The sequence below is a fragment of the Carassius gibelio genome, chromosome B4 (genome assembly GCF_023724105.1).
Source record: "Carassius gibelio isolate Cgi1373 ecotype wild population from Czech Republic chromosome B4, carGib1.2-hapl.c, whole genome shotgun sequence".
Lineage (NCBI taxonomy): Eukaryota > Metazoa > Chordata > Actinopteri > Cypriniformes > Cyprinidae > Carassius > Carassius gibelio.
In genome coordinates, this window is record NC_068399.1 from 22,496,572 (window position 1) to 22,524,367 (window position 27,796).

At 38.6% G+C, this 27,796-nt stretch overlaps 1 protein-coding gene across 5 annotated transcripts; it reads left to right on the forward strand.

Moving 5' to 3' along the window:
• Positions 1 to 8: 8 nt before the first annotated feature.
• On the forward strand, positions 9 to 27,334 carry shank3b (SH3 and multiple ankyrin repeat domains 3b). 5 transcript variants are annotated; one of them, XM_052554175.1, is made up of 26 exons: positions 9 to 280; positions 384 to 1,054; positions 2,407 to 3,341; positions 5,491 to 5,752; positions 8,167 to 8,370; positions 8,463 to 8,534; positions 10,380 to 10,488; positions 12,629 to 12,780; positions 12,905 to 13,072; positions 13,238 to 13,354; positions 14,305 to 14,382; positions 14,471 to 14,537; positions 17,181 to 17,433; positions 17,983 to 18,146; positions 18,699 to 18,812; positions 18,925 to 19,000; positions 19,265 to 19,347; positions 19,436 to 19,560; positions 19,886 to 20,021; positions 20,142 to 20,222; positions 20,485 to 20,505; positions 20,929 to 21,065; positions 21,486 to 21,582; positions 21,735 to 23,607; positions 23,801 to 23,830; positions 24,471 to 27,334. In XM_052554175.1, exons 4-26 carry the CDS (start codon positions 5,555 to 5,557, stop codon positions 25,036 to 25,038), a joined length of 4,923 nt encoding a protein of 1,640 aa, XP_052410135.1. In that variant the 5' UTR covers positions 9 to 280; positions 384 to 1,054; positions 2,407 to 3,341; positions 5,491 to 5,554; the 3' UTR covers positions 25,039 to 27,334. The 5 variants fall into 5 exon arrangements, with proteins under 5 accessions (XP_052410135.1, XP_052410137.1, XP_052410136.1 ...); XM_052554177.1 differs by lacking the exon at positions 2,407 to 3,341; XM_052554179.1 differs by lacking the exon at positions 20,485 to 20,505 and having other exon boundaries at positions 10 to 280.
• The last annotated feature ends 462 nt before the right edge of the window (positions 27,335 to 27,796 follow it).

Consider the following 27,796-nt stretch of genomic DNA (forward strand, 5'->3'; position numbering starts at 1 on the left):
CACACACAGTCAGTGTATCATGCTTGCACTGTGTGGGCTGAGCTGAGCATTCCTGTCATACAGTAACAGTCTCTCTGCCTCCGCACTCTCTCTCTCTTTCCCTCTCTCTCCCTCTATTTCTCTCTTTCCCTTTCCCTCTATCTCTCCTCTTTTCTCCCTCTCTTCTCTTTCTCACACACATACGTTCCAAATACACACATTAATACACTTTCACAGTGCAGAGACGGACCCTCGTAGAGGAAGTCGAGATGGTGTGGAATGTGTGCCCTGGTTTTATTAGGTAAGTTTTATGATTTCCAACACATCCTCGGGTGAATTGTGTGCGTGTTAAGATGTTTAAATGACTGTTTGTTGGAAGATGAGAGTAATTTGTGTCTTTTCAGGCTCTCTGTGTGTCATGTTTAGTCAGCGCACCTCTGCGGATGCGGATATTTTCATTGGGCATCACTACAGGGATTACAGAACACTTTTTCCTAACAGGCAAAATGTGTGTGTGTGTTTGTGTGTGTGTGTTTGCAAGTGGATGTGTGAATGAGTGTTACATTCACTATACATAGGTGTTTCTCAGGCGAAGCCAAATCTCTGATTTGCGTAGAGTTTAATTTTGCAGAACAGACGAATATCGCCCCTTACCTTCTTTACCTGTCGCTCTCTTACGTCCTAATTTCTGTCGTGACTGAGGCCAATCTATTCAGCCCTAACGCCCACACATTAAGCCATCACATTCAGTGTTTCTTCTCCTTAACTTACACTCTCTCTCTGCTGTTCTCCCCTTCTCAATCTCCCCTCTCTAAACATCTGTGTGGCGCTCGGTGCAGGAGCACGCCTTGAGTCTTTTGCACACCCATCAGGAGGATGCTCGCTCCAGATTTGTGCTTTGGCCCTTTAAAAGCAGGCAAAGTTTCCTGGTGAACCATTTTTCTGGTTGCCATAGTGATGAGCGAGGACTTGGAGAGGTGCAGTGGTACTGGGATGCAGTGACAGCTCTTAGCATGTGAATTCTCACACTGAGATATGGAGATGCACTGAGGCTCTGAACAGAGACGGCGATGAGGTGAGACGCCCACGCGCATACACATCATTATTGCTCACAGCGCTCTTTAGCTGATTATACTGTCCCTGGATCTGAACACAGAGGTGACAGAGCCCCAAAGGGGGAGAAAACCCTATAGGGATGATGAGGGAGAAAAAGGATTTGTGAGTGAGTGTGTGTGCAATAATGAATGTTGGAGAAACTTGAGTGTGTAGTTCCTCTACGCAGAAGTTTTGCATTTAGGAAGATTGGTAATTGGGGGTTTGCTACTTTGAAACTCGACTTTCGGAGAATATAAGCCAAACTAAATGACCTGCATGTTAAGAATACATTTTAAATAATGCATTTAAACTTTGAAATTGCATTTATTGCGCAAACCTCTCGGAAGGTCAGAAAAATCTTAACCGAAAAAAATAAAAAATAAATTTCAAGCAGTTTTCTTCACTATGGTGGCTATACTTAAAATTGTACATATTGAATTACATTGAATATTTATACTGTTCCACAGATTCTGAAAATGTTTGAAAATCTGTAATTAAATATGTAATTTAAACCATTAATTTTTGGATTTTGCATGGTTGCATTAAGGGCTGACATTAATTCAACAAGTAAATTTGTGACATCGATCATGTGACTGTACAGATGGTCACATGTTCCTAAACTGAAGCTCAAAGTTCTCTGTGGATCATCTCATCATGTTGGAGAACATGATCATACAGTTGATTTAAAACAGCCTTGATAAAACAGTGCTGATTAAACTAAAGAAAGACAAACCAAATACTAATCTGAAATTCTTGCTAAAATCGTTATACCAATAATATAAGTTGTAATGACAAAATGTATTTTTTTAAAAATGAACATGCTGAATTTGTAAAAAAAAAAAAAAAAAACTTTGATCTCCACTATATTAAGAAAATCACAACTAAAATGATTTTCTTTTGTAAACAAATCTGATTTGTCAAACTACCCAAAACCCAAATCAATGCATTTACTATATTTCAGATTTTAAGAACGACTGCAGTCTTATAACTTCAGTCAAGTTCTTACCCACAGATCCAGACTTCAAGGTGTGGCTTATGTAACAGAAGCAGCACACTCGTGTGATTTCTCCTTGATCTGATGAAATCAAAAGGAAATGAAATCTTTCAGGACTTTTTGCCACTGTCATCTATCAAAGCTTCATATATGATTTCAAATATTGACATATTCAGCATTAAAAGAACTATACTACAATATTAGTGCTATATTGTAATTGTGTTAGAGGCCCTTCAAACGTGTGGTGGAAATAGAAATGCTGCTGCTCTGTAAATGCATGTGTGTGAGATTTGTAGGAAGGAGTGTGGGTGTCAGTAGCCTTCATTTCTGTTCCACAGTCATATGTGTGAGGTGAATTTTTGTATTGCCTGAGGAAAGAGTGGAGTTATCAGAGGCATGCAGCCTTTCCTATACTTCCTGCAAAAACATCCTGAGGAGCCTCAGCCCAATCCAGCCAGGAAGAAGGGCAGGAAGTTGGGCCGAGATCACGGGAAGTAAATTACAAAGCCAGAAGGGCATCGTATGAAAACAGGTCCAGTGGAAGTTTCTGGAAAATGTAACAGTGCTGGATTAAAGAAATGATGCTTCGGATTTGCGTGTGTGTTTGTGTTTGTAAGCGGGAATATGTGGGTGTTGATTCTGTATGTAAAATTGATGGGATTAAGAAGGCTTTTTTATTTCTTCATTCAGACTGGCATCATTTTTCGGTCTGACCACAACATGCTTTGATAAATGCTTTATCCAGCACCATACATAAATAAAAATCTCTTATTTATTCAATCAAAGGATCATATAATCTCTTGTTGCTACATTTTATCGATCTTAAATTTACAGTGGCACTTGAACAGGCTGTATTGAGTGACATTAGGAATGACAAATGATGTTGATTACAACCAGAATGATTTATTTAAGCGTATCTTCACCTGAGGTGTATATAGAAACATTGGTGATTGGTCGAGATGCTGAACCCTGGCTGATTATTGGTGGAGGTCCTCTAACAATGCTTTTGGTTGGTTGAGATGGTTTGAGATGGTCAGGAGACCTTCCTGCTGTAATTTCCTCTCGGTTTTCCTGCTCGGGAATATTCAGCATCAGGGTTGAGTTTGAAATCTCAGACCTCGGAGGGAGTGCCGGCACATTTGGCCCTGCTGTTTTACGAAAACAAAGTGCGCATTGTGGAATACTGGCAGAAAACCATTGGAATAAAGACGGAAAAAAAGTTTGAAATACCTGCGAATGTACAGGAACCTCACATGGGAAGTCCAGGTCAAAGGTGAACTGCTGCTTGTTTTCTTGGTTTCAATATATTTAGCTTGTTAGTGGTGTTTGCTAAAGAATTATTACTATTACTTAATACCCCTAAATACTAGGGGTATTGCTTAATACCCCTAAAATACTTAACTTTGGCATGCAATTTGTCTGTTTTGCACTATAAGTGACATGGAATGTTAAAGAGAGTGTGCTGTTACTTTTCTAAGTGATTAGATTAACGATTTTGCCTGCAAGATGTTAAAACGCATACACTTAAGGAAGGAAACTTGCCAGAATGTCTTGCCTTATGGGTGGATACTATCGAGCCAGAAGACAATAACTCAGTACACCCTAGCAACCACTTAACAACTTCCTAGAAACCACTCAGAACGTGTTAGCATCATGGGAAAGGCTGGAAACTTAATCATGGGAACTTTTGTTATGATTTCTTCTGAAAACAAAATTTGATTACAACTACCTGGGATAGTAAAATACATTTATTTCATACTAATTTTAGTTAAAAGCTGTTAACATATTTACTGACATATCGCTTATGACTAAACTTTAAGTGGAGTACCACTTGTGCACAATACACATTTCTTAATATTGAGTCTAAAATGTGTTTTTATGTCACTATTGATGAAGATTGTATGACCTTCGAATAACATCGGTCTTTAAATGCAAGATATTTAAAGTGTACCTAAAGTATTTTCCCAATTATTTCACTTAGCAAAATCAGATATCCTTCAGTTTATCTTTAACTGGACTTAAGCACTACTATAGTGCATTAAGTACATTTTATGTAATTGATTAATTGATTATTAGTTATCACATATCAATATTTTAATGCAGTTGAATCATAACATCTCAGAACTCAGTTAGGTTTCTGCTGGCCATACAGGATAGTTTGCAAATGATACTTGCTCTTTACAGGGATTTTCCATTTAATGCAAATGATACTTGCTCTTTACAGGGATTTTCCATTTAATGTTCTCTATGACAATGTCTGTTACGTAATAGAGGACTTCCCTTCTGTCTCTGTGGACAATAGTCAAGAGTGTCTGAAATGTTTTAGCTTGCATGTGATAGCATTGGAATGAGTGAGTAGGTGGACGGCTACATGTGGCCGGCTGTGATAATAGTATGGTAAAAGAATGAGGCATATTCCTCCACTGATTCCTAGTGTGGCTTAAAATGTGCAAGGTATTTATCCCTCTGAAGCATACAAAATGAATCTTTTTACTTCAAAACAATGACACATAATAATCCCAGGTGTTTATATTGCATCAAAACAGCGTATTCTGACAGAGTTCTGACATCACTGCAATAAAAGATAATATTCGTACAGTAGGTAAATCAGGCATGTTGACTGTACCAGGTAAACACAGAATGTTACTTTAACGTTAGTTTATGGTTTCCCTTGGAAAACCAATAAATACTGTTCTTTTATTTAGCCATTATTTTTATAAATGAAAATTTGATGAGTGGACCAAACATTGCTGGGAGTGTTGTCATATAAATTCCACAATAATATAAACAGGTCAGACATATTGAATTGTCTGAAACGGTCTAAAGTAATTGCCAGTGATGCTTTGGATGCACCCTCAATGGGTAAAATGACTTTTTGTAGCGCACATAATCATGCTTCAGATGGTTAAGTATTTAAAATGGGTGTCAAGAGTTCAAGAGTGCTTGTGATGCTCCAAACGGAGGGACTACAGTGTGTGTGTGTGTGTGTGATTTTGCACAGCTGACTCTAAAGAGGAAGTGGTAGCGCACCAGAACAAGCAAAGTGCTGAGTTGCCATGGTAACTTGGGATGCAGGGTTCCCTCAATTTCCATTATTCCCAAGTGGATCTGCTTCACAGTGTCCATGGCAACCACTTACAACCAATGGAGTTCCGCTCTCTCTCTCTCTCTCTCTCTCTCTCTCTCTCCCTCTCTCCCTCTCCTCACTGTCTCTGTCAAACTCTCTCATCCTGTTATTTTATCTTGATTTGTGGTAAAATGTCATCTCCATGCTTACATAAAGACTTGACACTTTGACATTATGAGCCACAAATGCACACTTTGAGCACTTACTAGTATGCAGGTAATCTAATATCAGATCTCCTAAAAACAAGCTGAACAATACATTAGAATGAGTTTGACAGGTGCATGTTGTCTTGTAGGGTTGTGAGGCCGGCGTGTTGAGCAGAACGCACACACACTCACACACACACACTCTCCCGGAGCATGCCTATCAGTCCACCTGCCGACGGCAAACATGAGGCTCTCGACCGGCCGCGGCAACAACACACTCCTACCAACGGTAATCACGGGGATGACAGCATTCGGAGCTCTCCTGGGACTAAATCTAGCTCCGACCCTATGGAGGATCTCCACGGAAATGCAGTTGTCATCCGCATCGGAATCCCTGATCTGCAGCAAACGGTGAGCGCTCCTCATATGCATATGCAGGCTCGCTCTTTTCTTTGAAATGGCTGCACTGCAGCACAGGAGTAGAGAGAGTGGCAGTGATTGGTACAGACCGAGTTGTTGGTTCAGCGTGGGAGTAAGGGGTGTGTGACAGAGGCTTACAGTATGTCGTCTACATGCACGCATGTTTCTGCACAGGGATCCACAGTCACTTCTGCTGAAAGATGCCGCATGCATGTCAATCAAAAGCCTACTTTTTTAATTGCTGAATAAATTTGCACTTCTAATTGTTTATATGTGCAACATGTTTACATAATCCTGTCAAACACAAAACTGCAAACATACCTTTCTCTACTCGCAGTATTTTCTGCATCCAGCTTAACTCCCTGCTTTCTGTCAGTGTCCGATGGGAGTACTTTGAAGTTGAGTTTTGTATCTTGCACCTCTGTTAAAGGGGTCATGAACTGAGAAATCAAAATTCCCCGGATCTTTTGACATCCAAGAGGTCACTGTGCTATACAAATATATAAAAAACTCAAAACTTTCCCATTAGTATAAAAACAGCTTTATATTGAAGGCAGTCTGCCAAAACAACAGCTTTTGGAATGTTCAGCTCTATGATGTAATAGTGGTGTGGATAAGCACCGCCTCCACAGAAGAACATCAACATCTGCTTCTACATCGCTGCCTGTTTAGCTACGCCCACATATTAGCACGTGTAGTGTAAATAATGAGAAGGGCCAACGTAGGTCTAATCATAAACAAAATGATAACTTTATTTGATTAACTTTATTTTTAATGCCAGATAACGTGAGTAAGAACTCTGTTCTTTTTTCACTTCATTTTACTGTGGATTCGTTTACAAACATGGCACAATTCGACACAGGATTTTTTAGAAAGACTAAAGCTAAAATACGTATCACTAATGCTTTATCTGTTATTACAAATCATTTGATATGAGTATTTATGCATTTAATGTAGGCTGTCAAACATACACATCTGTTAGCCAATCATATCAGTCTACAATCGTACATGCCTATTCAAAGAGAGTGTTCTGATGAGGGGGTCAAAAACAGGACAAAACTTGCTTATTACTTCTAAATTATGATGTTTTTTATGTGATCTTGAAAAATATTATAAGTGGACCTCAAAAAAGTACAGAATAAAAAAACTGATGCAGTTCAACCCCTTTAAGGTTCCTATTTTTGCCCTCTGCTTCTCATATTATAGAAACCTGTGGGCAGAAAATAATAAAGGAATAGTTTTCAAAATGAAAATTAGCTTAAAAAGTACTCACCCTTGGGCCATTCAAGGTGTAGTTTAGTTTGTTCATTGGAACAGATTTGGAGAAGTTTAATATTACATCACTTGCTCACCAATAGATCCTCTGCAGTGAATGGGTGCCGTCAGTATGAGAGTCCAAACAGCTGATAAAAACATCACAGTAATCCACAAGACATCCATCAAATAATGTCTTCTGAAGTAAAAAGCTGTGATTGTAAATAAACAAATCCACAATTAAGACATTTTTAACTTAATACAAGTCCTCTATCAATTATCTACTCCCATTAAATCTTGTTTTAATCATTACAAAAACAGATCAAGCACTGTTTATAAGCAAAAATTGTCCAAAAGAAATATGACATTAATGTTGGATTTGTTTCATAAAACCAGACAGCTTATCTCTCCACAAGACGTTTATTGATGGACTCGTGAGGATTACTTGTGGATTATGATGATGTTTTCACCCTCAGGTTATGCAAGATGTAGATGAGTTCATAGAAATAAACTCATGTTCATCTTTGAGGGCTTGAGGGTGAGTACATTTTCAGTAAATGTTCATTTTGGGTGAACTATTTCTTTAAATGGCGTTATAATATTTTATTTTATATGATAAAATATTTCTTTAAACAGCGTCATTTTTACAGTGCAAATCTCACAAACACCATTTCACTTCACTTTCAGTTAATTTAAGGAAGAAGATGAAATGAGTTCAGCACATTCTTATTGACTGATTATGAATAAATGTTCAAGACCAAATAGTACAGGCCTTGATCTCTTAAAATGATCTAAAGTGAAGTCTAAAGCCTGGTGCTTTTGGAGGAGTTATTTAATGGACAGGTAATCATGTTTTTTTTTTAAATATAGTTTTGAACTATTTGCTGCCGTAAATATTGTGGCATTTCAAGACACTGAGCAAGATACAAACTGTACATGAATAATTAAACCTGGCCTAGTCAGAGCCACGGCGCAGCAGTTAGCTCGTGTAATCCAGGGACTTTAACCCTTGGTGCGCATATGGGTGATGCAGGTTTGAGTCCAGCCTGCTACATATAAATATCACCTCATCTAGTTTCATTATGCATCAATTTCAAAATAAAAGCATCACAATTAGAAATATGATGAGATTGCAATGTATGTGTTTTCAGAAATGCCTGCGATTGGACCTTGAGGCTCCAGTGTGGGTTTGTAAGCAGCGAGTTCTGGTCACTCTGACACAAAGCCTGACCGATGTGCTTAACTATGGCCTCTACCTCCCTGCCTTTAACGGGCGCGCCGGAAAGTTCCTTGATGAGGAGAGATTGCTCAGGGAGTATCCGTTCCCTACGGTCACACCTGTACCATACCTAGAGGTGCACATCCTTCTGAGTTCTCACTTATTATATAATTAGTTCATGTTGCTATTATATTCATTTACTGGTTCAATTTGTTTGTGTGACTTCAGTTCCGTTACAAGAGGCGTGTTTACACTCAGAGCTATGTAGATGACAAGCAACTGGCCAAACTACACACCAAGGTAACATTTAACATTCATGTTCTCTATGATTCGTTTAGGGTTGGTGGATGGCTTTAAATGACCAAGAGTGGAAGACATTTAAAAATATTTATTTTTTAAAAATTACAATAATAAAAGTTACACTGAAGACTGGAATAATGCCTGCTTTGTATCACAGGAATAAATAACATTCTAAAAATATTAAAGAGGGGTGAAATGCTATTTCATGCATACTGAGTTTTTTACACTGTTAAAGAGTTGGATTCCCATGCTAAACATGGACAAAGTTTCAAAAATTAATTTGTACGTTTGGGTTTGTACGTTTGGGTAATTTTTTCCGGTTTGTCACAAGTTTCGAAAAGTTTTTTTCGAGTATGGCTCTGTGTGATGTTAGATGGAGCGGAATTTCCTTATATGGGTCCTGAGGGCACGTCTGCCGGAAGAGTGCGCGCTCCTGTATAGCAGAGCACTGAGAGGCTGAGCACATTCGTTCACTGATCAGAGCGAGAGCGTCGCGAAATGTCACAAAAGGAGTGTGTTTTTGGTTGCCAGGGCAAGACAACCCTGCACAGATTACCAAAAAAAAGCATTAAGGGACCAGTGGATGGAGTTTATTTTTACAGAGCATCAACGGAGTTGTGCAAGTGTTTTTATTTGTTCCCTGCATTTCGAAGATGCTTGTTTTACAAACAAGGCCCAGTTTGACGCCGGATTTGCACATCGTTTATTTCTTAAGGATAATGCAGTCCCAACGAAAAAGGGTCACGATCGTGTGTTGGAACCGCATGCGGTGAGTAAAACTGCTTCAAATATCTCTGTGTTGTTAGCTTAGCTATCGGCGTGTAAGCACATCAAGTAAACAACATGCGATGTTGTCATCAAACTGCACTTTCCACATGTAACTTACAGCTTAAAAAAAAAAAAGACGACATAAAGTGGAACTTAGTCATTTTCCAAAACCGCTAAGCAAATATATACAGTTTCAGTACATACCACATAGAGACGCCTTTGCTGATGCTGCTCTTGTTAAATTTCAGCCTCTGGATCTGTGTCACAGCTTCCAAACGCTCTCAACACAAAAGCCTACTGGCGCTCGTGATTCTTTAGCTCCGCCCACACGCCACGCCTCCAGTCGGTCGTGTTTTTCCGGGAAAAATCGGTACAGACTATCTTTCTCTTATGAATATAATAAAACTAAAGACCTTTTGGAGTTATGAAGGATGCAGTACTACTCTATAGGTACTCAAGATTAACAGGATATTGAGTGAAAACGAGCATTTCACCCCCCCTTTAAAATAGAAAATATAGAAAAAATTGCATGTTTCTCTGTGACAGTTTAAATGCCAAATAGAATCATGGGAGCAGCCCATGCTTTTTTAAATCCAAAAAACAAAACAAAAAAACTAGCTAATTAGAAATGCTCTCTGTCTGCGAATTATTTATTGCATTCGATTTTGCTGACATTGCATTGGCTGACATGTCTTTAAAGGATGGACTTGGAGAGGGAATGCGGCTCAGGTTAGCAAAATGGCAGAAGTTAGCAAAGAATTTGAATTAATTATAGTGCATTTTAAAGGAACATAATGTACAATTTGATTATATTCAGTCCAATTATGCTAGTCAAGGTTTCTTGCAGAATTTTTTATTTTAGATGACTATTTTTTGACTCTTAGAATTGTACAGACTGATCTGATACTATCTTTAAGACTTACTTAAATATAAGTGCATAACCTCTAACCACGTTGTTTGTGCTCCATTTGCTCCAAAAACAAGATTTCTTAGAAAAGAAATAATGGTCTAGACAACTTTCTGTTGTGAATATAGTATGTCACTTCTTAGTATTTCACTCATTTCTGTTGCTGCCAGGCCAATCTAAAGAAGTTTATGGAGTATGTTCAACAAAGGTGTGTGGACAAGGTCTGCAGGTTCCTGGAGAAAGGGCTGGACCCCAACTTTCATGATGCTGATAGTGGGGGTGAGTACTTTAGAGTATAAGGAGGCAAAGTCCTTAAACAAATGTAAATTTATGTCCAAGTCACATTTTCTTGGTTAAATATACACTGTAAAAAATAAGTGTAATTTTAACTGTAAAATTTTGTAAAAACGCTACGGAAAAAAACTGATAATAGGTTAACAGTAAGTTCCCGTACTATATACAGGGAAAAACTGTAAAAGATCTAACAAAGCATTTAATGTAAATTTACAGTAAAATTCTGTTAATTATACAGCTTTTAGAAGTAAAAAAAGAACAAATCAATGTATAATTTACAGTCTAAAACTGTAAACTGATATTCCCAGAATTCCCTGCGTGACACTCCATGTTTAAAAGTATTTTATTTAAATAATCATGTTTTTAAATAGTTATTGTTATCAGTTATGTACATTTGAGCTTTATGTTACATCTTCTGTTGCTTAATGAAAGTTTTTTGCATTATTTAAGTATCACGTGTGTTACCATGATGGTGTTTTGTGTTTCCATAAATGTGCACCTTCTATATGTTAATATATACTTCTGCTTGTGGTGAAGCTACTTGTGATGAGCTTTGATACTTCATGTGGCTTTCTCTTATACAGTACCATCTTTATTATTATGGTGGTTGTCAGTATTTTCAAGGTACAAAACAGATTTAATTTAGTGTGTTGTTGAATTTACTGGTTTATATTCACATTTTCTTGTTTGTAAATTACAGCTTTATATTGTAAAATTAACAGTTTTTGACGTAAATGTGATTACAGTTTTCTGTATTTTTACAAAATTATTCTGGCAACCACAGCTGCCAAAAAGTTTTTGTAAAAACAACAAGAAATTTTTTACAGTGTACATTACTTAGACTGTCAGAAAAAAACGACAATTTAATTTAATATTCTTACATTCAAAATGTAATCAATATTATATTTCTTCTAGCCAAGTATGGATCTAATCAATTAGTGTTTTTAAGCATTTTACAGTTATTTCAAAAATGAACTTGATGCAGTTACAATTTAAATCTATTTTATTTGTGAACTTATGTTCAGCTATTCAGTGTAATAGTTTACTATTGACTATTGTAGAATTTTTCAGATCATCAGTCATCAAAACTCGATAAACAATGATCACAGACTGGTCACAGATTTACCTAAAATTTCACCAAGCTGATTACTCACTAAAAACTCCCACAGATCGTGTTTCCAGGCTTATTCTGACATATCAGAGTGGTTGTATCCAAGTGTGTGAGTTGTTATCATACTTTATTATTAGTCTTCCCATTAACGCCATTACATTGTTTATTCAGACAGATCCCAAACACAAGAGGTGGGATTTATCGCATGAACCAATCACAGCTGAACATCACCAGTTATATTCAATCATATCACCTTTCACATGACTTTCTCTCATTAATTCTCACTTACCCCCCCATTAAACTCACAGCAAGCTTTAGGGGGTATGTTAAAAATCAGTGTGCTCAGAGGAGGCGAGAGAGATGTGGACTCATGCTGTAACTTTACTTGCTGGTGTCGCTGTTTATCTACTTTTTGATCTTATATTTTGTAATATCAGTGTTGCTTTATTTTTGTACAGCATTTTTTCCCCCTTATCCAATATTTTGAGGAGGCACAGCTTCCCTTGCCCCTGATATATGACATGATATTATATTTATATGATTCTGAATTCAAACTGTACAATACATCTAATAGGTGCCATTTCGAACAAGACTGGGTGAGAGTGAATTATCATTGAATAATAGTATAAATGTTGGTCTGTTTCTCACATAAAGCTATCATATAATTTCTGAAGTCATACAACCTTCTTTTATAATACTTTTAGGCTGCTTTTTGGAGCTTAGAGACATGATCTCACGATCTTCTTTAAATGTGTGAAAGAATAGCAAATCGGAAATTTAGGTTGTTATGGAGTAAACGAAATAATACAGGGGTTGGAACATCATGTATTTTCATTTGGCATGAAAAATAGGTGAACTGTTCTATTAAAGATTGCCTTGATTAGCATGCTTTAATGAATGTACGTTTTAGACTAATAAGCAAGGACATTCGACAAAATGTGCCAGTCATTTATTCGCTGAAACGGATTTGACATTTAGCATTTTTAATCATCTCTGCATGTGTGATGTTTCCAGAATCTCCTCTCACTCTCGTGGCCCAGCTGGACACTTGTGCCGATCTGATTAAGGTGTTAAGGAGCGGAGGAGCCCATCTGGACTTCAGAACCAGAGACGGCCTCACGGCGCTGCACAAAGCGGTCCAAACGCACAACCATGTAGCATTGACTGTGAGTTGATGCACTTTCCCTCCCACACGCACAATCCAAAGAAAGACTCATCCTTACACAACTCATCACAAGCTGTTGGGAGTCTGTTCACATATGTCCATCATATTACTTGTGCTATCCGCAGACATTGTTGGATCTGGGGGCGTCTCCGGACTATAAAGACAGTCGTGGGCTCACCCCCCTCTATCACAGTGCAATGGTTGGTGGAGATCCATACTGCTGCGAGCTGCTGCTGTACGATCACGCCCAGCTGGGCTACAGTGATGAGAACGGCTGGCAGGAGATCCATCAGGTAACGGGAAGACGCTCAGAACTCTCATTAGACGTAAAAGGGAAGAAAATCTCCCGCAGCTTAAAGTTTCATTCTCCAGCTAGACTAAATATATCCTTTTTATTGTTTGCTACACCTGCAGCGGTGGGTGATCGGAGCGCGCGTGTATGTGTTTTTGTACCATAGGCTTGTCGTCATGGAAACGTGCAGCACCTTGAGCACCTGTTATTCTATGGAGCGGAGATGAGCGCTCAGAATGCCTCAGGAAACACAGCACTACACCTGTGTGCCCTCTACAACCAGGTACGCACACCCACAAATACATATACAAACATTCCCCGCTCTCAAACCCATCAGATGCCTTCTCAAAATATCTGGTATGTTTGTAAAATTTTTCATTGAACTGTATGCAGTATGTGGTATGGATTCTTGTGCATTTTTGTAATGCACACTCATGCATGAAATTTGAGGATGACCTGCTGCATATGTCAAAATGTATGAAATGTAACTATAGCGAACTGAGTGGAATATTGTAATTGCACCCGACTCCAGCTTCCTCTGCTGGTGTGACAAATGAACCTGAAGTGATATTAACTGCAGTTTTTTAACATCATCTGTCATCTTTCATGTACATTAACATGCACGAGTTGAATATCAGGCAGACTAAAACATAAATTTTCTACTTCTTCAGTTTGAACAAATAGTGTCGATGTTTGCAACATTTTTGATGTTTGGTTTGTAGTTCATCTGTCCATTTCCACCGAATTTGACTCATTCTATACAGTTTATGTTCTATACACATTTGCATTTAGCCTAAATGAAGGTTACAGTGAGACTGAATATGTAGGCCTATTCTCTTGCCCCTGAAATTTTGGTATATGAAGGTTGAAACTGACTATATTTTCTATTGCAAAAATACGTTTCATTGAACTTTGTTTTTTTTTTTTGCCATATGAAACACACTATTACATTTCGTTGTTCTTAGTACTTGTTTTATTATAGATTATGTTTTCATCCAAATATATTAAGGATATGCTGCCTTTATTGCTTCCATACCTGATGGATTCTGTTTCACATTTTTTCAATAAAAATATAGTAGTCAGTATACATACTTGGCAGTAAGCCATAGTTATTAAACTCAGCTGGGCATCAAATCATATATAAGATATACAAGGTGTTATCTGTAATCTGCTCTCATGTTTTCTCTTGCACTCATCTCTTTTTTATTTATTCTCTCTCTGTCATATCTACAGGAAGGCTGTGCTAGAGTTCTCCTGTTTCGAGGAGCAAATAAAGAAATCAAGAACTACAACAACCAAACAGCATTTCAGGTATGAAACATCTCTCAGATGTTTTGGATCAGTTCTAGTTCCTTTCCTATTCCTTAAATCATGTTGCATACTTTTTTTTAAATCATAGGTTGCTATCATCGCAGGGAACTTTGACCTGGCAGAAATCATCAAGATTCATAAAACCTCAGATGTTGGTGAGTTGATCAGGATGAAGTTTGAATTGCTTGAAGCATCAGGCTTTGAATCGTGGGTCTATTTACTCGGCACCACAACACCATAATCGTTTTTGTGGGTTGTCTAGATGAAATCTGTTCACTCTAATTCAAACTTATTATTGGGTATCATTTCAGATAAAACCTTGATTTATTATTTAGTCTAGTGGATGCAGCACAAGTGCTCCTTTCAGAGTAGAAGCAGAAATGACAACATAAGAGTGTTTGATCATACGAAGCAGCGTGTATCTAGTAACTTTATCACAGCCTGTGTCAAAACAATCCATAGATGCATGATTTTGTATATTTCAGACTGTCCGATCTAGATACTGTTCCTATCAGCACATGTGTTTGTATTTGTCAAGTGTATGTGGGCTAATCTCTTTATGATTTCTGTGTGTTTCTCTTTGTAAATCTCAGTCATGCTCTGTGTGATGTAATCTGTGAGTCATCTGTTTGTAATCTGAGTGTGTTTCACGTGCTGATATTTCTGTCTGGTCTTCATGATGTATTTGATTAACTCACCAGTGCAAATCCACACCCAATTTGTGTGTGTGTGTGTGTGTTTTTTTTTTTTACCCCACAGGATGTGGCTCTATACACCTGCAGCTTTAACACAAAAATGTGTGTTTAAAGTGGTCATATCATGAGAAATCAAATTTCATTCAGTATACTAACTCTTGCTATATGTTTCAAAACTGAAAACGTCCTTTCCAATCTAAAAATGCCATTTAGCGCAACAGAACTACATATAAATGTTACAGTTGCATTCATAAGCTAACATTTTGCCATTGTGAATAAGATTTTTTTTGGTAGAATGTATAAAAATAAGGAGAATAAAATAGCATTTCGTTTTTATTTATTTATAGTAACATTTAAATATATAAGGCAGTAACTGCACTGTGTATTGCATCATAGACTGTCACCTGTTGTGATAGTTGTGTGTGACTCACAGTCACTTCCCTTATTACATGTTTAAGTTCTCAAGCACAGCTGCTCAGAGCATGCTGGGAAACCAAGAAGTTACTGTACCTAAATTGATTTAGTATAGAGACAAACGGTTATATAAAGTTATATATGTCCAAAATTATAATTAAAATTAAAATTAAATAAACATTAAAAATTATAATTATAATAGACATCTTGTTTTATATAGTGAAGAATAGGCAGTGTTTTTTGTACATTTGATTACTTAATACAATGTATACAGCATTTCTTATTTATTTGTTCTACTGTAGTTTTTGTGCTATTGTTTGTAATTATTTTCTAATTTCAATTTAATTGCTGTCTTGTCCTCAGTGAGCTTGGGGTTTGTTTTTTAGACTTTTATTGGACTATTATTAGTTTTTAGTGAAATTTACACTGGTGACAAGAATTATTTAATTTCTATGCTATCAAAAGTTTAGATATCTTAAAGCAAAAATAACTAAATTGCCATATATATCGTTACCATTAAATAAAATTACTTATATTGTACAATTTTGATCATATCGACCCACTCCTTATAATAATAATAATTAGTATTAGTAGAATTTTTATTATCTGTTTTATTTAATTATTATTGAAATATCTTACTGATTCTGCAAGTGTTTTTTAAACCTATAAGCAAATTAAACAAAGAGCATTTACATTTGAAGTGTTAAAGGTACAGTATACATGGCACATTTAATTATAAAGGTGAAAAAACATGAATTACTTTTTTTATAGGTTTCTGAGGTTTGATATGACCCCTTTAAATTCTGAATTTATGATATTTACATCCGTAAACCATGAACCACCAAGGACTTGCAGCCTATATGTGACCTCCACCTGACCATTAAAATAAAAATTAATTGGACATATTATAACCTTATTATAACAGCAGCCTTTTGTGCCTGAAGACGTTCTAACACAGTAGTTCACAGACGGGGTGCTAGTCTTCAGGTTATGAGTGGATCCTCTCTATCTCAGCCTGATGCAGGTTAATCTGTTCTCCTAGTCTTTTTCACCATGACAGATTGGACATATCCATTCCAGCCTCCTGGAGAGTGTTCATGATCTATTCGACAGCCGAAAATGGGATTTATTCACAACTGATAGGATTTTTTCTAGAATCCATTACAATGGTTATTCTGGTCCAGCGGGCCATTTAATGTTTCTACATGATTTCTTGATGATTTAGACAACTACACCGTAGCTGAATTTGATCCAGGTGTGTATTAAAATATAATTTCCCGAAAAAATCAATTTGGGATGGAAGAAAATAGCACGGTTACTGCAGCGCTTTTAAAAAGCTGCTTTGTTTGAATGACACAGTGGGATATTAAGAGGACTGCAATTTCCAAATGGTTCTCGGATGTAAATATATATTTTGAAAGATAAAAGTGCACTTTAATAAACATAATGTGCAGCAGTAAGAGCCAAATTGTGTTACAGCACAAATACATATTATTTTCTTTTCCATAATTGATGTGTGTGGTGTGAATCTTGTTATGTGCATGCCTGATATCTTCAACAAATTTACATAGTTTTATATTATAAGCATGGATATCAAATCGACTGAAGCAATATAAATATCGCTAGGCTCTGTGTGTTTTTATGTAAAGTATGCATAACTATTTATGTGTCGCTGTCTTCCTGTAAAAGTGCCTTTCAGGGAGACCCCTTCTTATTCGTCTCGACGGCGTGCGGTCTGCGTATCACCACGTCGCTCTCTGCTGCGATCGGCCAGTGATAACGCTCTAGATGAGAGTCTGCCAGCTCCCTCTCCGGCCCCCTCACTTCGCAGCCTGCCCCCGCTGGAGCCCGACGACACCACCTCGTCCCAGCGCAGCCCCCAGGCTGCTCACACTCACACACGTAGCCTCAGGAGACACACCCGCTCAGGAGGACACCTCAGGTGTGGAGCCAAAGGTTTCATCAAACCAATGTGAAATTTTCTTTTTTGAACACAAAATCAGATAATTAGCAACATGCCCAGACGGCCCTTTACCATAAAATTAAGTTACATTCTTTAATTATTTTTTTATTTAAATTATTTTCATTTTATCAATTAATTTACACTTCACCTCAGATGTGGAGTCATCCTTGATTTGTAGAGTAATAAAGAGAGATTTCTTCAAAGAAATATTATTATTATTATTTATTTGAATACATTTCTTTTTTGGTTTTTCCACTTTTCTAGCACAAAATTAGATGTTTAGCAAAATGGCAGACAAAATATAAAAATAAAAAAAGTATTTTATCTTTGCTTTAATTATCATTTATTTATTTACACCTCAGCTGCAAGTTATCCGTGTTTTCTTCAAACTTACATATTTTTTTGCTTTTCTATTTGAACACAAAATTAGAGATTTAGCAACATGCCTAGACTGCTCTTTTCCATAAAATAAGTTGTCATATTTACTTAATTTTGCTTCATTTCTGCACACGTGTTTGCACACCACAGCCCTGGCAGTCCTGTACAGAGAGATCCGAGTCCTCCTGCCGTGTCTCGAGGGCCCAAGCGACGGCTGTACAGTGCGGTGCCCGGCCGAACCTTCATCGCTGTCAGCTCCCACACTCCACAGGGCGAGGGTGAGATCACACTCAACCGAGGAGAGAGGGTCAAAGGTCAGTCAGCCAGCCTCTCTGTTTGAGATGCAGCAAAAAGATCACATTATTTTTATGCTGGAGTTTTCTACAATCTGTGGCATTCTGAATATTTCTTCAACTAGGGACACTTTTGGCCCTGTGGACTTTATTAAACACCCTTTGAAAAATTCTCTAGTCTACTGAATGTGTCTACTCACAGTGTTCAGTAGTGTATATACATCCATTACAGGAGAACTGAACCATCATGAACAAATTAGGAATAAAATGGCAGACTATTAGCAGAAGCTAAATTCATAACAAATTTTTATTTATTTTTTATAGTGTAATGTCTTGGTTTGAAACAATTGTAAAACAATAATATTTACACTTAAAGGCTTTTGAAAATGTAACAAATGAGATGAAGACTTGGTAAAAAAAAAAAAAAGTGCCTACCAAGACGGATTTAACATAATATTCAAGTTAAAAAAAAAATTTTTTTTTTTATATAATTGCCTGCAGTTGAATAAACATCCATAAAGGAGTTAAATATCCGAAATACAGCATTTAACAGTTTATACGTGTCTCCACCAGTGCTAAGCATAGGTGAAGGTGGATTCTGGGAAGGCTCAGTTAAAGGACGAACTGGCTGGTTTCCTGCCCACTGTGTAGAGGAAGTCCAGATGAGACAATATGACCCACGACTTGGTCAGTTTGCACATACACACACCTGAGCATTTAACAGCATTATTTTAAAGTATTCTACAGTCTAATGTTCAGATCTTATTGTTATTGATATGCCCACTCATCTGTTTCTCAGAGACAAGAGAGGATCGCACCAAGAGACTTTTCAGGCACTACACTGTTGGCTCCTACGACAACTATACCTCTTACAGGTATATATTCAACCATATAAATATATGTATGTAAATAACATCTACGTGTTCCATGCATTACTGTGCACAGTATACATACTGCAGAAGTAATATGAGTAGAATGGTATTGTGCTTTTCCAACCATTGCGTTTCTCTCTCCTTCATCCTGAATAAATAAAATATTGTGCCAGTGTAGAGAATTATGGGTATGGGAGGGAGAATCTATGAAGACAGTGAGTTCTGACAGTGCAGCACATCTGACTATTGACTTCTATAAATTCACAGTGATTATGTTATAGAAGAAAAAAGTGCAACGTTGCAGAAGAGAGACAGCGAAGGATTCGGCTTTGTGCTTCGGGGAGCTAAAGGTCTGAAACACATTCGCATACATGCATGCATGTTTGCACGAATAACATTCACATACAAATGCAGTAATTAAATGCTCTTTCTTCTCAGCTGAGACACCCATAGAAGAGTTCACACCTACTCCTGCTTTTCCTGCCCTGCAATATCTGGAGTCTGTGGATCTGGAAGGGGTGGCGTGGAGGGCAGGGTTAAGGACTGGAGATTTCCTCATAGAGGTTAAAAAACATTTTGATTTACATGTACACACACACACACACACACACACACACACTTTTAGCAAACTTTTTCTTTGCTAAAGCTGTGATTTTCAATCCATATATTCAAAAACTGGACTAAGTTAATCATCGTAATTTCCAAAGAAAAAAACAAAAACAAAATGTAATTATTTGACCAATCTGAGAGTTTGATTTGATTCATGCATGAATCATTCACAATAAGATCAATAGCATTCATTTAGAAAATAGATTGGCTGAATTTCATCATGCTTCTGCCGGATTTCTATGTGTTATATCTTTCTCTAATCCTCCACACATTTTTCAGGTAAATGGGGTGAGCGTAGTCAAGGTGGGACATAGGCAGGTGGTATCACTGATTCGGCAAGGTGGAAGTCGGCTAGTAATGAAGGTGGTGTCTGTCACACGCAAACCTGACACTGGAGACGTCATCCGCAAGAAAGGTTCTTGTCCTCTCTTCATTAATGCATGAATACCATGTATTTTTATTTTTATTTGACTGGACATCAAGAATTAGAGAATCCTGCTAAATTTAAATATTGCATTTCTTGTTAATTAATTAGCCCCACCACCTCCCAAAAGAGACCCAAGCACCAGCCTGACCCTGCGCTCAAAAAGCATGACTGCAGAACTGGAGGAGCTGGGTAAGACAGATGCTCATACAAACACACACAGATGAGCACACCTCCTTGTGTTATGCTAGGTCTCAGATAGGTATCAGTCCTTTTTTCCAGGAACATTAATGGAGAAATACTTGCAAATTAATGTCTTTCTTTCCGTGAGATGAAAGCAGTGAAAGGAGTGTGAATGATTGTGCGGTGCTAGCTTTGCTAATTCATTGCTAATGAAAATTGACCATCTTATACGCAATCTATGAGCTATAGATTTGTCCTTCTTGTCCACAAGCGTCAAGGAGAAGGAGGGGAGGTAAGAGATGAAACCAGTCTCACGTTGATGATGTCCTTTACTGGTTCTATATGCTGATTAGCATGTGATGTCATGAATGGATTTATCTAACCTGTTTTTTTTAAGCCTGTGTGTTGTTGCCTGTGACTGCGAAAAATTGTAAAGTTAAAGTATGTGTATCTGTTCGTTGTTGTTTTTTTTTTGTGGATTTTAGACAGCTATTATGTATGTTTTGTCATGTATTTGTGACTGTATATTTGTTTTTGTGTTCCTTGAGAGGCAATGTATATTATACACTTGGGATGTGTGTACTTGTATTTTCTGGTGCACCTGGTGACTGTGTTTGGTCTTCTTTGATTTGATCAGTGGAAGGACTGGAATATTTGTCAGGAATGTGTATTAAGTTTTTCTGCATGTGTGTGCATCTGTGTGTGTCCCTCACAGAGAAGTTGGATGAGATGTTGAGTTCGCCCAAAGAACCGGTTGTAGTGATGAGGCCACGTCCTCCGGATTCAGACTCCAGAGCAGCCACTGTGAAACAGAGACCAACAAGTCGCCGCATCACACAGGCTGAGATCAATGTGAGTCTGATACACATAAATACACACCATTTAAAAAAAAAGTGTACTTTTAAGTATTTTGAGTATATTATAACAATATGAAAGTTATTATGTTTTCATAAAAAAATTAATAATACAAGAGCCCTTGTTATATATGGCAATGTAGTTTCTGACATACTATGCATTGTATACAACAGATGGTGCTTATCACCACTATAGTACAGTAGCCAAATTGTGTCAGTAAAGATTTGGCTGCTGATCAGTTTTTGTTTATAATGCATATTGTCTTTAGGTTAAAAAAAAAAAGAAATTTGCTGTGACTGCATTTTCTGTTTATTTCTTTGATTGCTGATTAATCAGAATCTGTGATTTTTTTGTTGTTCTGATAGTAACTGAATTCTTGCCAGTATTTGAACACGTATTGTTTTTGTTTGTGTGTAGTCTCTGTTAGAGAGGCAGGGTTTGCCAATAAGTTCCCTGGCTGTGGACAAAAGTCACATGCAGCTGCCTCGGGGAATGTCAAGAACCAAGTCATTTGGTAATGTATCACATACACAAATAGAAAGATTCTCACAAATTCTGTCTTTTCATAAACATAAAACAATGATATAAAAAGGGCTATTAAAATACAATGATGACCAGAGATCTGATCTTTGTACACCCACAATCTCACTGAGAACTGTTTTACAGGTGCTCCTGAAGATGAAAGAATTTCAGCCTTGATTGGAGAGCATCGCTTTCCGAGAAGCTCCTCGATGACTGACAGCTTTAGACAAGATAGTATTCCGCCCCCTCCACAGACAGCTCCTCCACCACCTCCAACTCCCTACTTCCTAGATTCCGGGCCACCACCGTCCTTTCATCCACCTCCGCCCCCTTCTCGCGCTGCCAACCAGAGCCGTTCAAGCTTCCGCCCAGGGGCGGAGCCCAAACTCCATGGCCCAGTCACGACAGACCGCCAGCGAAAAACACGCTCCATGATCATTCTTCAGGACACCACCCATTTGCCAGTGGAGCCTGCCCCTATTGCAAGACCACAAACGCCTACCTCTGGAGTGGTTCCACCTGAACGTGGCCGTAGGCGTGGACCACCTGTGGAGAATCCGTATGCTAACGTAGGTCGTCTAAGTGCAGTCTATACTCCTACCAAGCCCCAGCGTAGAAAGAGTCAATTAGTCAAACAAGGACCAGTTGAGGAGGGAGCTGCTACAACTAGTAGAGACCCCTCTCCTTTGGGAGGGTCACGGATTCCCCACAGTAGCCGAGCAGAGCAGTTCCAACAGCAAGTTCTCTCTGAGAGAGCTAGAATTACACCTCCAGGTGCCCGACGCAGACCCAGCGTTTTCCTATCTGTAGAAGGAGGCACGACTGAGCCGCAAACAACCCCATTACTTTCTCAGTCCCACTCAGTGGATGAGTTGGCCGAGCTGCCTCCACCTGCACCAATGCTTTCCCCTGGCCCACCACCAGGAGGCACCACTTTTATACACCCTCTAACAGGTCGACCACTGGATCCTTCCTCACCACTAGCACTTGCACTGGCTGCACGAGAACGTGCCCTTAGTGGCCGGAATACACCCACTCCTACACCTTCGCCCACACCTTCGCCCACTCAAGGTCGAGCAGTTGAAAGGCCAGAGACAGAAGGAGGAGCGACACCACCTGCTCCTCTTGAGGCTCCTCCATCAAATTCCTGGAGAGACGAACCGGTTAGCATCACAGAAACGGCAAGCCAAGTGACTAGCGGTAGCCCTGGGTCTGGACGAAGCCTGGAAGAGGTACTTGTCCCGCCAAACGTGCAAGGTGTCCAACCTGCACTGTTGGATACAGAACATACCCCACCGACAGTCCCACCCACTCTACCTTCCCCTGCCCCTACCCTCTCAAATCTGACTGCTCGAAGTCTGACTATGAGCTCTGAGGAGGACGCGGAGCCTTACACAGTGACACTTCCCCCTGCATTGCTCTCGTCCAGTGATGAGGAAACCAGAGAGGAGCTTCGGAAGATAGGCCTCGTGCCGCCCCCTCAACCATTCTCTAATGGCCTTCTAATTAAAGAAACACCCAAAGCCACTTTAAGTATTTCACCTAGTGGATCACGGCCATCCATTGCAAAGACCTCCTCTGGTAAAGCAAGTGATTCTACGGCAGACTCTGGTGTTGAAGACCCACATATGGAGACCACCAGTACGGTTTCTACAGTCTCCAGCATGTCCACTTTGTCTTCGGAGAGCACAGACTCCACTCATGCTAGTAAACCACGTTCAGGGTTGGGGCGTGGTCGCCCCGCCCATCTCAGGGACCCACTGCTTAAACAGTCATCAGACAGTGAGCTGCTTCCACACCCACCCAGCACAGGCCCCAGCCGTCCACGCTACCTATTCCAAAGACGTTCCAAACTCTGGGGGGAAGAGCCCCGGGGCCAGATGGGTGGGTCTGATGAAAGTCGGCCTGCTGCAATGGGGGCAGAGTTGCTAAGCAAAGACACTCATTCACTGGGTGAGGAGCCACCGATGGGAGCACCTCTTGACCCTGGCAGGAGATCACCTGTGGGAGGTGCCAGGTAGGAAAGTTTAAAACTGTTAAAACTGCACCTACTTAACAACATCACATTTTGCACACCTGCATGAAACACAGCACAACTTTCAATATCATTTAGCAATAAACCCACTTGACTTTTGACACCCTTAGCCACACACCTGGTTAAAACTGCCTATCCATAACACACGTGTGTGTGTGTCTGTATGTCCTTGCAGATGTGAGGAGAATGGAGAAGAGAGTAAATCGTAGGTTTTTAGCTCTGTGGGTAAAACAACTCCTTGTCTAACTAACTTTCACTAAACCCTTTACTGCAGCCGTTAATCAAGCTGCAAATGCTACTGTGGGCTTGTATTAAAGGCTTATGGTAGTTCATTATGCAGTAACTGAGGCATTTCAGCTTCTGTCTGTCTTTGCGCAACGAAACTGGAATTTTCAGTGTACCGCTGAAGGCCAATCAAATTGCTTTTTCATAAAAAAGTAAATGAAATGAATGTTGAATCTACATTTAGTTTTTATTGCTGCATTGATTGTGGTAAGTTTATTGCAGCAAGTTTCGGATGTTTACAAAATGAATACTGAAAGCATGCTGTGGTGGAAATACTGTGAAATGTCAATGCACCATTATTTATACCCATTCTGAGGACTCCAGTTTTATATTAACTGCTCTAACTGTTATTTTATTGCATTAAGTTTTCTGCATGCTCTGCACTATCTAAACCCCAATGCTTACAGCATTGGATTCACTTTCCTTTTCTCTCACATTAGCATCCTAGTAGTTTCCTAAAAGTACTGCAGTTAAAACTGTACCTTTGTTTACTTTTTTGCTTTTGCTGCGTCTTCCTCTTTCTTATTTTTCTTTTAATTGTCTTCCATTCTCTCTCTTAGACTCTTTAGTAGTTTAGGGGAGCTTCACACCATCTCTCAGCGAAGTTACGGCACCACTTTCACAATCCGTCCTGGCAGCCGATACCCAGTGTCCCGTAGGACTCCAAGCCCTGGAGCCACACCAGAACGGAGTGAACAGCTGGGGCCTGTCCGTACATTCGGCCCTCATCACCATCATCACACAATCCTCAAGTCTTCTAGCCTAAGTTTGCCCCAGGAGCCCAAAGAGGTGCGTTTCGTCATGAGGAGCGCCAGCGCTCGAGCCCGCAGCCGTTCTCCATCCCCCTCTCCGTGCGCCTCCCCCTGCCCTTCACCTGTACTGGGAGCCCCACTCCTGGCCCTGCGGCCATTCAGGCAGCGCCCCCTAGCACTGTGGAGTAAGTATGACGTGGGAGAGTGGCTAGAGAGTGTGGGACTAGGAGAACATCGTGCCCGTTTTTTGGAGCATGAGATTGAAGGCGCCCACCTGCCTGCACTGACCAAGGATGATCTGGCAGAATTAGGGGTGACGCGGGTGGGACACCGAATGAACATCGAACGTGCACTGAAGCAGCTGCTGGAGAGTTGAGGAGAGCCAAAATGTAGGATGTAGTCCCATCACAAAATACATTTTTACCATTGAAATTTCAAATTATTTGCATTTAAATAGTATTATTTAAGTCTAACACCATAGATTCCAACTCATTTTTTTAACATTGCTCAGCCCTTATATAATATAGATTTTACCCAAACACCAACAATTTAACTCCCACAAAACCCACCATGTTTCTTTACTAGTTTGCCACCTACTAAGAGTAAAAATAACATGCTGGACAGGAGGGTGGACCTACTGCGCAATATCTGCTATTTACAGCTACAGGTCTAAGAAAATCTAACTGGCCATGTTTTTAACTGGGTCTTCTGCACAATAACAAATGATATTGCCAGCAAGCAGCCATTTCCTTCATTTGCCATGTTTTACAATCAAATGATGATGAAGGTGTGGCAATCGTACAGACCATCTGGATTTGTGTGCATTTCCTGCTTCCAGGAGAGGGACTTCTGAATTTTAGAGAGCAGCGTCAACTTGAATGCAAAGGGAAAGGAAAGAGCAGAAACGTCTCCTGTAAACAATGCCAATGCTTCCAAGTGCCCGGTATTTACAGTATGTTCACGGACCATCTTGCAACTCAATAGTAGATAGCCATGTTAATGGTGATTATAAGATGCGTTGCAGTAACTGGACTTGACATGTGACTGCAACATGTCCAAGTAAGAAAGGATCTGACAATCTGCCCTAAACCAGGAGAATAAAACTTCTCCCAATACAATACAAGTGTGGCCTTGAGGTAATACTGCCGCCATCTAAAATTTGTTAAAGATAGATATTTTCAGTCACTACATTCAGTTTTATATGTATATGATATATATGGAGTTATATATTAAAAAAAGAAGAATGTATGAGAGTAAGGTGAGATATACTTGTCTTATGCCCTGTGAGATTGTGTCATATTTGGTCTTACTTTATATTTGTTATTTTATTTGTCAACTATCAACCAATACCCTAACATGAACACAGTTACTCTTTTTTCCCCATGGTATAACTTGTGATTTGTGAGTTATAAACACATAATCTTTAGACTAGTTCATGGTCATTTATTTAAGAATTTCATAATTACGGACGAACCTTTTTTGTCTATTATAAATAAATCCTCATTAGGACTGTATGTAGAATAACTGTTTCGTTTAAACAGATGATTTGAAATGCTATGGGTTGTAGGAATATATTTGTTACCTTTTGTAAATGATAACTCAGCATCAGTCGATCATTTCATGCTGATCAATTTGTGAATTCAAGACGTAACAATGTTTCTTTGCCATGATTTGGTTATGTATTGTGCAATTACTCATTAAGGATTTAATTCCTATCAAGTCTTTCAGTTTAGAACAATATGAGCAAAATATGCTACAGTACCTAAGGGCTTTTAACATAAATAAATTAAATTGTTATTAAACATGTTTTAATGCAACTGCTAAACTGGTGAATTTGTCTGATCCCCAGTTATAAGCAAGTCTACAACTAAAAGTAATAATGTGACACATTGGCAAAAACAAAGCTTGTGTTTATGGGCCTTAAAAAGCAGTGTCTCCCTGACCATAATGACCTGGGAACATTTTCTGTTTCTAGTAAAAATGTGAAATTGTCTTCTAGTACAACCAAATTACTAAACGTAATCTGATTACAAGTATATCTACTGTGAATATAGTTATTTTTCTCAATTTCTCATTTTAAGATCCCCGAGATTTTCATATAATCAAGCAAATGTTGAGATTATATTGTTTCAAAAATTATCTGGTAATTAGCTTGACTGGTTTGTTGTGTTTGGTAAGCTGGAACAGTAGGTGTTGCTTAGGTTTATACACTTAACTAACAGTTTAACTTTGCCAGCTGAGGAGAAGAATCCTCACACTTGTCTCCTCCAGTTGGTCAATTTGCACAAAGATGTGGGTGCTACTGTTTATAAGCCATCTGCATAAAATATTACTGTACTTCCCTCATCTGTCCCTTTCCTTCTCCCTCTCATCCGATCCTCACACATTTAAGCTCTCAAACACAATTTAATTAATTAATTACTGGCGTAAGAGAAGGGTGGCAGCCATGTTCTTTTAGTTTACCACTTTTAAGAGCCCTTTCTTCTGTTGTTGACTTTTTTTTTTTTTTGTATTCTTTGTTGGATGAAGTGATGAGGATCAAGCTTTTGGCCGTTTGCTTTAAAATGAGAAAATGTACACAAAAATATAATTTGACTTGTCTGTTATTAAAGATCATCTCTCAGGCTGTGGGTATTAATCAAAGAATACATAGTTCTGTGGAGAAAAAGATTGTAAGATGTGTGTGTGTGTGTGTGTCTGTCTGTGCGCACGTGTAAACAATAATGGACATATAAAAGTTGAGAATGTGGTTGTTAAAAGGACAGAGGTCAAATTTCTACAAATTAATTAAAGTACCAATCAACAGATAAAAGAATATGTCAGATTCTAATAACATGCCGACTGACACAGCCAAGGTTAAAACATTAGCAATGCATAAATAACTGAAAAAGTAAATAAAAATTTTTTTTTAGAACTCCATGGAAAAATGTCAAGTAATCTATTAATATTCAGTGTTAGTTCAGGTTGCCTCAAATTATTAAATGCTTTATAAGCTACAGAGATTATCTTTCGTGATCTACATAAAACATAAGTGTTTTGCAAAGATGCACGTTATGGGAGATGTCAACACTAACTTGAAATCTTTGAAAAACACCCATATTTTATTGCATATTTTTAAAATGTATTGTTGCCTA

Excerpts from the sequence above, each read along its gene's own strand:
- shank3b (XM_052554175.1), top strand. The coding sequence starts at position 5,555 with ATGCCTATCAGTCCACCTGCCGACGGCAAACATGAGGCTCTCGACCGG. Across the intron at positions 10,489-12,628 it reads TCATGATGCTGATAGTGGGG|AATCTCCTCTCACTCTCGTG; the intron begins GTGAGTACTTTA and ends TGATGTTTCCAG. Across the intron at positions 19,348-19,435 it reads TGTGCTTCGGGGAGCTAAAG|CTGAGACACCCATAGAAGAG; the intron begins GTCTGAAACACA and ends CTTTCTTCTCAG.